This window comes from Schistocerca americana, chromosome 5, assembly GCF_021461395.2.
Source record: "Schistocerca americana isolate TAMUIC-IGC-003095 chromosome 5, iqSchAmer2.1, whole genome shotgun sequence".
NCBI classification, from domain to species: domain Eukaryota; kingdom Metazoa; phylum Arthropoda; class Insecta; order Orthoptera; family Acrididae; genus Schistocerca; species Schistocerca americana.
Window position 1 is genome coordinate 51,327,054 of NC_060123.1, and position 12,926 is coordinate 51,339,979.

The 12,926-nt window shown below is 36.4% G+C and overlaps 1 protein-coding gene across 1 annotated transcript in view; it reads left to right on the forward strand.

The window, feature by feature from the left end:
- LOC124615821 (solute carrier family 35 member F5) overlaps window positions 1–8,951 on the forward strand; it is a 171,321-nt gene extending 162,370 nt beyond the window's left edge. The window contains exon 10 of the mRNA XM_047143961.1: window positions 5,695–8,951. Coding sequence (XP_046999917.1) covers window positions 5,695–5,764 — 70 coding nt within the window. The 3' untranslated portion in view covers window positions 5,765–8,951. The remainder of the gene's footprint in view (window positions 1–5,694) is intronic.
- Window positions 8,952–12,926: the final 3,975 nt, after the last annotated feature.

A 12,926-nucleotide genomic window follows, 5' to 3' on the forward strand; every position in this document is an offset into this window, starting at 1 on the left:
GGAGAATGTTGTTTCTGGTTTTGAGCTTAGTAGATGTTTGTGTCAAGTGCTCTTAAAAGAAAGTGTCCTATCTAACGTGATCCCAAGTTATTTTGGGTGCATATTACGTTGAAGTTTGTCTTCTTCAAAGTAGACATTGAGGGCTCTGTTTGCCAATCTATTGGACGGATGAAAACATGAAACTTCTGTTTTGAGTTTGGTTGTAACCTCCATTTGTGGAAAGAGTGGCTTATGATAAGTAGATCCGAAGTTAGGATTACTTCAGTTCTTTCAAAAGTTTGGTGTTGGGTAGCTACTGCCCACTCATCTACACAGCCAAACTTTCTGGACTATGTTGGAGGGATATCAGATATATATAAATTAAACAAGAGAGGAACAAGGGTGGATCCCTGTGGCAAACCATTATTCAATTCTTTTGGGCAGCTAGTGTCTTTTTCTGTAGTTACAGTAAATGACTTTCCAGTTAACCTGTTGTCAATTATTTTTGTTGTCCATTTGCATGGGATGAGTTGCAATAATTTATAAAGCAGTCCATGCCTCCAACCTGTATCATATGCTCCACTTAGAGTGACAAAAGCAACTGATGTTTTCTGCTTTATTTGGTATCCTGCTTCAATAAATGTTGTTAAAGATAAGACTTGATCAATGCAGCTCCATCCTGGATGGAATACAGCTTGCTCAAGAGGAAGGCTCTGTAAGATTACTGGACTAATCGGATTTTGTAGAATTCTCTCAAGGAACTTATAAATAATGCTCAACAGTGCGACTGGGCGGTAGTTATTAGTCTGCGCTGGTGGTTTGCCGGGCGTGAGTATTGCTATGATATTTGAGTACTTCATTTTTTTTGGGACTGAACCAGACATCATAATATCAGAGAAGAAATCCACCAGGCATCTTTTTTGTATAGTTCCCACTATGCAGAAGAAATTTTGAGTGGATTCTGTCACTTCCTGGTGGCTTTCTGGGTTTTGGAGTTCTAAGAGCAGCACATATTTCAAGTATGGAGAAAGTTCTTGAGAAGTCAAATTGTTCCTTCGTGTCCTTTTTGAGCAATGTAAGTTTGCGTCTGATATGTCTCGTATGAGTTTATCCCTTGGTGCTCTTGATGTAGACAGTAGATATGAAGCAACACTGTTAGCTGATATTTGAGTGTTGTTCCTTACTTTTAACTTTGTTTCCATACAACTTCCTTATTAATGATCATGCTTTTCTACTTAATGTTTGAAAATTGAGTGACTCAACAGTCTCACTCCACCTAATTCGTCTGGCTGGGTTGAGGTTATGAAGTGGGTTATCTGCTATTTCTGGCTCCCTGCTTTTTAGAAATCCGTCATACTGTTTCTCAGTAGTTTCATTCCAGTCTGGAATATATTGCTTCCGGTAGCCCCTAGGGATTGCTTTCTTTGCTGCACTTATCATAGCTCCAACAAGCCTTTCATAGTTTTTTGCTTTTGGGGGAATCCAACCATGCCATTTGTCCAGATTTTTAGGAAATACATCCCACTTTGCGTTCCTGAAGTTCCATCTAGGTCCTGGGAAGGATGAAATGAGTGGGATATTTGTCCCTATTTCAATTAAGATTTGACAGTGTTGGCTGTGTGAGAAGTCTTGTAATACGAACCATGATCTTTGGAGAGGTAATTTATTTTAATTAGTTGTTACAAAGCATAGATCAGATTGTACACCTGTCTCCAAGTTGCTGAAACGAACATTCCTTTATCCTTTGCATCAAACACCAAATACTAGTAGCTACTGTTTCTTTCTCCCCTTTGCATGAGACTGAAGGGCTACATTGAGAAACATTTTTCTCAAGTCACACATTACTTAACTTTCCATGAAAATCTACTTGTGCAGCAAAAGCTTCAAAATGCTGATCAAAAAATCTAATAGTATCAGCACTTTTATATTTTTATCCCTTCAGAATGACAGTGGCAACACCTACTTTCTCCATACTCAAACTGCAATAACTGGATGACAAGTTGTATCCATCCATAGCCAGCATTCCTGTATTAGTGGTCAGATGATGTTTAGAAACACACATTACTTCTAAATAATTTGCAGGCTGCAATTCAGTTAAACAGATCAGAAGTTAATTGATTTTATTTCATAACCCTCTAATGTTTTTGATAGAATAAATTTACTTGAACCACCTCCTCATTTTCATACATTTTAGACTCAAAATTTTCAGTTTTATTCACTTCTTGTAATACTAACAGTCTGAAAATTGAGCTAACTCCCTCAGCCAACAACCTTTGGTATGGAAGGAGCCGAGACTGCCACATGTCATTGTTCAGGTACTAAATTACTACTGCAGTTTTCTGCAGACCATTTCACAGTAGGTCAAGGAAGACTCCAATTTGAAATCTGCTGGAAAAACCTGGTGTGATTCAAGCTCCGCAATGCGACAACTAGAGGCATGTGATGAGTGAAATGGTTGCGCACAAGTGGCTGTTTTACACTCACACCACGCACCCAGACACAATGATTGAGGTTGTGCTTTGCAGCATCTGATAATTGTAAACAAGAATTGGAGGACCTTGGTTCAGGGTGCCCATGAAATTCCTGAACACAAGTGAAAATGGACTCCTCCTGCTAGCTGTCACCAAGAACAACTCTGAAAGTTTGAAGTTGTTTCACCTCTCACTGGTGGCTAAGATGGTCACTGTGGATACCTTCAAGTAGCCAACATATTTGTGTGCTAGACACATTGGATCTATACTGGCAGTTATGGTCTGGGGTGCAATTTTGTATGATAGCAGAAGCAGTCTCGTGATTATCCCATGCACTGGGACTGCAGATTTGTACATCAGTCTGTTGATTTGACCTATTATGCTGCCATTCAAGAACAGCATTCCAGGGGGCATGTTCTAATAGGATAATACTAACGCACATACCGCTGTTGTAACTCAACACACACTACCGAGTGTTGACATGTTGCCCTGGTCTGCTCGATCACCAGATCAGTCTCCAATTGAGTATGTATCAGATATCATTGTGCGACAACTCCAGCATCATCCATAAACAGCATTAACCGTCTCTGTATTGACTGACCAAGTGCAGCAGGCATGGAGCTTCATCCCACAAACTGACATCTGGCACCTGTAGAATACGATGCGTGTTTGCCTGCTTGCATTGAACATTCTGACAGTTGCACACCAGTTATTAATGTACCATCATTCCACATTTGCAATAACTTATCTCACATTTACATTAACCTGTGATCTTGCAATGTTAATCATTCAAATATGTTACCTAGATAAATCAACTAGTGGAGGCTCCAGGTAAGACTATTAACAATGTAGGAAAAGACAGATTGCTTCTTACTGTAAAGAAGGCATGTGAAACTGCAGACAGCGACACTTAAGACACTTACATAGAGCTTTTGGGCACAGCCTTCATCAGTAAAGAGAGACCACCATCTCACACATGAGCAGTTACAGGACTCAAGTTTGTTTAGTAACAGTATTAAAGCATGGGCAATTAATAAGAGTAAATTATTATACACTACAGTCAACATTCATGCTATTGAGCACAAATATAATGCAGTCACAATCAAATTTATCAATCTCTGGATACTAAAATGTGAGTCTAGAGACACGTATACACAGCATGAAACTGAAATGGTATGTTAAAACAATGTAATTGGATAGATAAAAAAATCTACTCACCAAGCGGCTACTGAATATACACACAAAAGATGGTTATAACCAGCAAGCTTTCAGAGCCAATTGTAGCGGTTTGCCTGCTTTATTTTCTTTGTTTGTTGTCCTTGGTGTCAATGTACTGCGTTGCTACTCTGGCTGAAAAATGGGGTTTGTAATTTGGACACTGACTACAGTAAAGAATGTAGCCGACAGCTGCACAGTTGCGTTTTGCAGATGTTTACTTTTGTTTTTCACAATCCCCCATATACATATTTCATAGGGCCAGTGCACTATTGTTTAACTTTCCATAAGCCTCATTAATAGTTTGCAGGCAAACATCCACATACTACTACAATAGTTTACTGTTATAAATCTGTGAGCTGTAAAACCCTAACCACACAGTTACCTGTCTTTCAAATAAATTGAACAGTCACTGTCATTGCTTTAACACACAGCCTATTGGTGTAACACTTATTTCATTGTTAAGTTGATGCATTGTTGTCATTCTAACCAACACAGGTTCCTCGTCTGAAACTCGACTTTGGACTGACTGGTTCGTGACCAAAAACTGGACCCTTATACATCCTCGCAATAATAGGTGCTGAAACTACACATTGTTCGAAGTTAAATTTACTGAAATTACAAGTAAAACTTAACTCACAAAATTAACTGAATACATCAAAAAAGTTGTTCCTTTTAACAGTTTCTTCTACTACAAGGTTTAGGACGAACTATTTGTTAAAATGTTGAAATTAACATATATAGTTACGCAAACAATACTTTTGACAAAATTGGAAATTACTTTGGAATGGATTAAGGGCTGGTTTTGCTAACATGTTTCCGACTAGAGTTAAATAGATACTTTAAGAATACTAGCATTTCGTCTTCCAATCGTTTACAATCATTACAGAATTTATGTTTGGCTATATGTCGGCAATAGAATTTAAGTTATGAAAACTGATTTTGCCCTATAACAAACGATACTAACTAGACATAGACAAAGTAAAGTAGCAAATCAATTGCATACATAAAACTAAGCACAAAATTAGATCTGCTGTTATATTCTTTAAAACTGAGGGCCAACCTTTCTCTTTATGAAAAAGTAGATTATATACATGTTTGTTAATGGTAATTAGTGTCCGCCCCTGGTAGCTGAGTGGTCAGCGCGACAGAATGTAATACCTAATGGCCCGGGTTCGATTCCCGGCTGGGTAGGCGAGTTTCTCCGTTCAGGGACTGGGTGTTGTGTTGTCCTTATCATCCTCATATCATCGCCATCGACACGCAAGTTTCCGAAGTGGCATCACCTCGAAAGACTTGCACCAGGCGAACGGTCTACCTGACGGGAGGCCCTAGCCACACGGCATTTCCAATGGTAATTAGTTTAATAAAAATTTTAAGGTGGCAGATGGCAGAACAAGAGGGGAAGAAAAAATATCCCAGCTTGCTTTATCACACAGTGGGTCCTTCTTCAGGGAGAAGGGTTGAAGGGGAAGGAAGAGGGGTGAAGGAAAAGGACTGTAGAGGCCTAGAGAAAGGGATAGATTTTGGGAAACTCATCCAGAGCCACGGGTCGGGGGAGACTTACCTTTTGGGGTGAGAAGGAAAGACTCTTTCCTTCTCATCCTGTGCCTGAGGGAAGAGCCACTGGCTCTGAAAGCTTTCTATATGTGTACGTTCTGCCACTGCTTGGTGTGTAGCCACTCAGTCAAAGATATTTCTCATTATTAAAAGCCTAAAGGGTCACCAATGAATAATGTTAAGTTGTGTACAGCTAGTGTAGTCTACAAACACTGTTCATTAGAGCAGTATTTCTATACATATAGTTTTATATTTTTGAGGGTTCTCCCCATTGATGAGAACTAAAAAAAGTGTGTGAATTGGGCCTCTTTGGATCTCAAACTTTTAACATTTTGAAATGTTCTCTCAATTTTGTTGTTTGGTACCAACACATCACTACATAAAAGAACCTATTATTTTATTTTGCTTCACAGACTTGTTGACTGCTTGGTATATTTTCATTTTACTTTAATGATTTCATTATTTTCAGGACTACTGACTGTGAAGATGAGCAAACCGAGTCTTTGATTGGAATTAACTCAGCTGACCACGAAGCGTGATGACAGTCAAACGTAGATGCGGGTCACATTTTCTGTACAGAAGTATTCTTATATGCTACAAATACTATAGTTCCTGCTTCACATTCGAAAATTCTGAGATACAGGTCAACATTAAAGACTGCAAATATTACAAAAAAAAACACATATTTTCAGTGTAGGCAAACCATTCCCTTGAAACCTGTTTAACTTTACAGAAGTGTAATATCCATTTTACCATTGAAGTGGTATTAATTAGTTTTAGGTGTGGATATTTCAAGCTCCACATGTGGCATTTATTCTTCGCACAAATACAAACAACTATTGAAAATGATATTTTAGTACCTTAATGTTAGTTGTTTAGAGTAACTAAATGTTTACTTCAGACAGAATGTACATGTTTCGGTACATATGATTCCAAGTTGCATAATTTGAGTGAAGAATTTGTAATTTTTGTGTGTGATTTTTGACTTTTAGAATGAATTCTTAAGTGGGAGCATGTAACTGGCCATAGAGTTGATGCTGTCATTGTCCTCAGTCTGTAATTTTCTTCATACATCATGTTGTTCTGTTATGGGAATGAATCCAATGCAGATCTGGAAAAGGCATTAACCTGCATTTTGTCAAGAAAGTGGAGCTCAGAAAGGAAACCTTGCACTGCTGAAACGCATATTAAAGATTTTAAGGCTATGATTCTCAAAAAAGGAGAGATGGCATCTTATTTAGAAAGCTATTTATATAATGTTATAGACATGTCACAATAAATACTTACCATTGTGAACATACTGTGAATAAGTTTTTCTTTCACTTAAAATGTTAAAATTGATGTGAATAAAAGTACACAGAAGATAAAACACACTGTTATTGTCTCAGTATCTGTCGGATTTCTTTTCTTTATATTTTATGGCATTTTGAACATAAAATAAGGTGGTCATTACACTGCATTTGCCAGTTTAATCCGATTTGTACGTAACCATTTTCATATGTTTTAGATCATACTTCACAAGTCATAATTTGTTTGATCCTAGAGCACTGTTCTGAGCTCTTTCAGTGCTACACATTTAATCTATCTTTTATAGCTGTTATTTAAATTTACTTGAGGTACAAAATCTGTTGTTCTTGTCCAGTTCTCTAACACCCTTCAAAAGAATATCAGTAATGACTTCTGTCACTTTTTACCTGCATGTTATTACATTATGGTAGACATGAATAGAAACTGATATAAATTTAAGTTTAATGAACATCAGGGAACTAAATAATTCAGCCAGTTTTTATTTTACCTTAAAAACTAGCAAATACTACATGAACAGAAAGTGAACTGTGACAGACAAACTTGTGACTCATCCCTTGGCTTGTTTCTTTCATTGTTTCCTATTATCTCTTAATGCTGTTGTGTCTGGTATAATGTCTTTTTAAGTATTGTAAAATACGTATTTTTTTCTGTATAGTCTTTGGTGTAATTATAGTCCAAAAGATGTTTCTTGTGGCAGATATTTATCATGTCATTTTCTTTATTCCCATGTGAACATTTTTTGTTCTTAAAAACATATTTGATGGATTCATTTTTCCATACTTTTGTATTACAATCAAATAACATTTTAATCTGTCAATTGCATGAGTTTTTTACTGCACAAAAACATTTTGTTTAGCAAAGACATTTTATGTTCAGCAAGCACAATTATTCCTATTGTCGCGATACAAAATTTCTCTGTTCAAGTGATATAAATTGTATATGTGACTGACAAAACTATGTGGAAAAAAAAAATTTCAAAAAATTCTGGTAATACCAAATGACCTGTCTGTTCTTGGCATGCAGTGGGTTTCAGTTACTCAGTGACATTTTTCTGGAAATCTCATTTTATTCTTTTGACTGGTGCATGGGATTATTTGATACCATTTTGGTTTAGTTTTATTATTTTTTTCATTGTTGCTGAATTAGTTTTATGCAGTCCTTTGAATACTTTGTTTTATGTTTCATTGGCAAAAGCCTGAAATTGTATTTCATATATGACAGTGACAAATTCCAGATGTGAATTGGTTGCCATCTGATTTTATTCATTTTGTTGCTATTGAAGCCCTCAAGACAAGGCACACAGGGAAATACAAATGCATAGCAGATGTCTATACTACTTCACTCTTCTTAAAAATGGCACAGTAATTATTTAAAACCTTGTCATTTAACATATTATTTGTTGACAACAAATAGGAGCCACATGTCAATTGAAGTAGTGTGTGTAAAAGATTTAGAAAATGGTGTGTGTATATTTTGAAAGGAATACTTTAGACATCTGCAATTGGAAATGTTGTAAACGTGATTGGGTGCGTGCCGACATTTTTCCTGTGCAACTGTACTCCTGTTTGTCAGATGCAGACTAATAAAGAACTAGAAGATTCTCTTCCATAGACAGTTTCTAAAATACATTTTTTGATGTAATAATCAGAATGTTGGAGTGCTATAGCAATTTTACTCCGGAAGAGGTTGCAGCTGTCACTCAAGTGTACAGTGGAGTATAGGAATCTGTAACTTATTCTCAGTGACAGTTATCTCATGGGCACAAGAATTGTGTTTGCTCATAGTGTTCTTTTTAATAGTATTTTAATAAATTCATTAATAGGAAGCTAAGTTAATTTCTATTGGTAGATCAAGTGATGTATTTGTGAATGCTCATGAAAGTCAGCATTTTGTTGTATTCAGTGGATGTTGCATTTAAATGCACTATAACTAGCTTTTAATGCCAGTACATTTTTATTTTTGCACACTTTTGAATTGTCATGCTTTGATATTTTTTGCTTGCACTGCAGCTTGTTCTAGTCACAACTTGTTAAGTTTTCTCTTATAAGTGGTTATTTTTTATATAGAGTCTGAGTGTATGTTTTTGGATGAATGTATTATAGACTGCAAGGGCTTAATGTGGATACACTTAAAGATGAAATCTTTTAAATGTGTGAGTATATGGGTTTTGTTTCTCAGGTGAGATGAAAAATGTGGAGGTCAGATGAATAAACATTTTCGAGCAGTGCATTTTTTAGAATTTAAGAAAGAGCATGTTGTAGGAACTTTTTAAAGTTTTTATGTCATATTATTCATACACAAACTGGTTCCTTTTACAGATACTGTTGAAGCTTTCTTGTTTTTGGTAGTCAAATATGTCTATTAATGATGGATTCAGCTGTGAAAAACTTCAAATATGTTTTTGTTTTTTTTTTTTTTTTTTTCTTATTTGCACTGCTGATCAGTTCTGAATTTTGTATAAGCTAAACTGAATGAAAAACCACAGTTTATAACTTGCAAGTTGAGGAAAATTCATTTTACACATACTTTTGAGTAAATCCACAAGAGAGCCACTGGTTCCTTTTACAGATACTGTTGAAGCTTTCTTGTTTTTGGTAGCCAAATATATGTATTAATGATGGATTCAGCTGTGAAAAACTTCAAATATGTTTTATTTTTTTTCTTATTTGCACTGCTGATCAGTTCTGAATTTTGTATAAGCTAAACTGAATGAAAAACCACAGTTAATAACTTGCAAGTTGAGGAAAATTCATTTTACACATACTTTTGAGTAAATCCGCAAGAGAGCCCTTTGTTTTGAATATCAGAATGCTCTTTGTACTTAAATCATCCAAAATGGTATTTTTTTTTCTTTTTCTTTAATGTTATGAGCTACAATAATGCAACTCTTATAATTATATATTTGCTTGTGGGAAATATCACTTGTGATGAACATACATTCCATTTCTTAAACTATGTTGCATTTTTTGTTTCTTTATGTTCATGATCATAAACTGTTGTTGACAATATTTGTGTCTGTGGTATATTTCTTTTAAAGTCCAGAAGTTTACTTTTTTCCTTCCCTTTAATTTTTGTTCCCTTAAACCAGTATTGGAAAGATATTTTTCCTCCCTCCAACATCGGTATGTCATCCATTTTTCCTGTTTCTTGTGTTTCTTATTCTGCTGTAGCAAAAACTAAATGAAAAATTCTGAAAGCTAAGGGCTGAATTGTAATTTTTACTTTGCAAGGCTGTCCACTTCCGCATTGGCAACTGGTCACTAGGCACCTCGATGTCTAATACATTTTTGAACCGGTTAATTTATATAAAAAGTGTAGTTGGATAGCATGGAATGTTTGTGAACACACATTGTAATAAAAATGTTACGAGGATGTTTAATTAGGAATGAATTTGCAAATTTGCATTTGTTCTGAAATATTCTACAGCTGATGTGGAACCATAACCACAATTTACAAGTTCATTCTTAATTGAATATGACTGTTGATTGTCAACACAGTGTCTCACTCTGTTGTCAACATAGTGTCTCACTCTGCCATATAGCACATTTAATTACATGCACCTCTGCAACCAGTAAATTCTGCCATGAGAGTAAGCAACTTGACCAATCAATCATGCCAAGGTTCTGTTACTATTTTTAAACAAAATCAGGACAATTTTCAAATGTATAAAAAAATCATCTTGCACAAGTAAGTATCTGAATTTTCAGTCATATGGACTTCTAATTTATTTAGAAAAAATTAGGAGAGCAATAATGTAATTGGGCATACCGTGGCTCCTTCATCAGGCACGGGATGAGGAGGAGAGTCTTTCCTTCTCACGCCACACAATAAGTCTCCCCCGACGTGCGGCTCTGGGTGACTTTCCTGAAATCTACCCATTTTCCTAGACCTCTCCAGTCCTTCTCCTTCACCCCTCTTCCTTCCCCTTCATCTCATCTGCCTAAAGAAGGAGCCACTGGTTCCGAAAGCTTGCCAGTTACAACCATCTTTTATGTGTACATTCTGCTGCCGCTTGGTGGGTAGATTTTTTGTCTATTCAATTAAATTGTGAGAACAAAGATAAAGTTGTCTGTGCACTGTATTCAGTTATTAAATTTAGTAGTTTTCAGTTGTTCATTGATATCTCCGCAGCATGTCTACATTTCACAGCGTGCAGTTGCAGCTATAGCAGTTCCAAAGTTAAGTACTGACAAAGTTTTTTATACACTGTATTCAGTTATTAATTTAGTAGTTTTCAATGGTGTCTTATTCTGTTTCTGGTGAAATAACAGAACCTTTTTGCTCACTGTGTTTTATAAAGTTGTTGGTGCATTGTAGTCATTTATTAAATTTAGTACGGTAGTTTTCAGCTGTTGTTGCTTGCTGTTTCTAGTGAAATATTTTAGTTAAAACTTTCACTCACTGTGTTTGGGTTTATTGAGTGTTCCAGTGGATACCTGATTTTATGGTTTTTGTGAAGTTTTTGTAGTATTGATATCAGTTGTGGTTTAATAGTATTGATAGAAGAAGATGCAAGAGTGAAATTTGAGGAATCGTTCTACTGTAGTAACTGAACTTAGATAACACAGACATTTAGTTTTTTCAGCAATTATTAACACTTTACCTTGAGTGAGAAGTGTGGGTTTTGTCATAGGTTTGTTAGTAGCAGGTTACAGTGTGAAATTTGTTCAAAGTATTTTCGTTGGAGGAATGAAATGGGGAAGCCAGTGGGCATTCTAGCGAGGTCCTCTCCTGGAAATGCAGAATTTGTAGCAGAAATAAGCTCATAGAGGAGCAGGAGTATGAGATCTGTGCCCTTCAAGTGCAGTTACAAAATGCAAAGGAAGAACTAGATAGGATGAAGAGTGAGAAGGTTTCTGGGAAATTGAACTGGTAGTTTGTAAGAAGGCTACTAGGAGGAGGAGATATTCAGACAGTTGTACTTTGTGTAACAGTTTGACCAACTGTCAGACTTCAGTGGAGAGGAGCCTCTTGTAGCCATAGGTGTGGGAAACATGCAGTAGACTTAAATAGTTAAGGACTTTAAGACAGTTGAAGTTTCAAATAGGTAGAAGGAGGTTCTGCTATTAGGCAGTCCACATGGCAGAGGTGTAAGCCAGCAGCTGTAGGAAATGTTGGGGAGTGAGTACCAGGTCACCAGCATTGTGAAGGCTAGTGTAGGATTGGCTCAGGTGACTTTAACATGGGGGAGTTATGTACAGATTTTTTGAAAGAGGATCAGGTAGTGATTGTGGATGGAACTGGGAATAGTCTTGATAGGGATGGGGAGTATGGTGTAGGTGGTGACCCGGAAGAGATAGCTGCTCATACTGGTGGTGCAAATTGCACCTCATGCAATTATTTCAGTGTCATGATTGGCCTTGTCTTAATGCTGCTGTTAGGCATGTTAACATGGGGGTTAAGAAGACGCTGGTGGTGGAGGGCATGGCAGTGGGTGTCAGTTGAGTCTTTAAACAGATCAGGTTTCATTAGACATGGTCTGCACCTCAATAGGTATGGGAATGGGAGGCTGGCAAAGCTTATAGGTGACAGTACTGTGGGTGGTGGTGGGATCACTCTTGGGAAAATTCCTGTAGTAGTGGGCATTAGAGCTGAAACATTTTTAGACAGAATTCGGCTGATAGGTATCGCTGCTTAAAGGAAGTTTCTCTAACATGAGAACCACCCTCAAAAGAGTTCAGATATCTAAGTAAAGACGGAATCAGCATATTTCATCAATATATAAATGGCAACAGAAAATGCACAGAAAATATGCTGCAAAAAGTGACAACAATTTTTAAAACCAGGCTGTAATGTTCAATAAACAAGGTAGTATACAAGTATCCACAGAAAACAATATTTACAAAACAGACAGACAAATATAATCATGTGTGAACAGTGTTTTATAACTATGCTATTTTCTGCATGTTTAAGATTTAAAGAACCCAATGAAGATGTCAGTATTTGCTGCTGAAACTAGTTTGGGGAATAAGTAAGTAAATAAATAACAAAAAATGTTTAGTATCAAGGTGGACTCACAAGTCCCATATTATTGTTTTTAATTTAAGATATATTGGAGGTAAAATTAGTGAACCACTTACAAATGTTGACTCTGATTATATTGGTATATCAGAGCACCACCTAAATAACGTGGCAGTTCAGAGGCTTCCTTTACCATGATACAGATTAGCTGGTTGCTTTTCAAGGATTTCTTTGTGGAATGGGGGAGTGGCCATGTACATAATCAAAAAAATAAATAAAAATAAAAACAATATTCCACCTGAGTCCATAGATGTACCAAAGCACTGCACTGGACTGGAGGTACCTGAATGTTGTGCAGGGGCACTTGAATTTAGTGAAACTAAACTTTTAATTATAGTTATTTATAGGTCTCCAAACTCTGACTTGTTCACT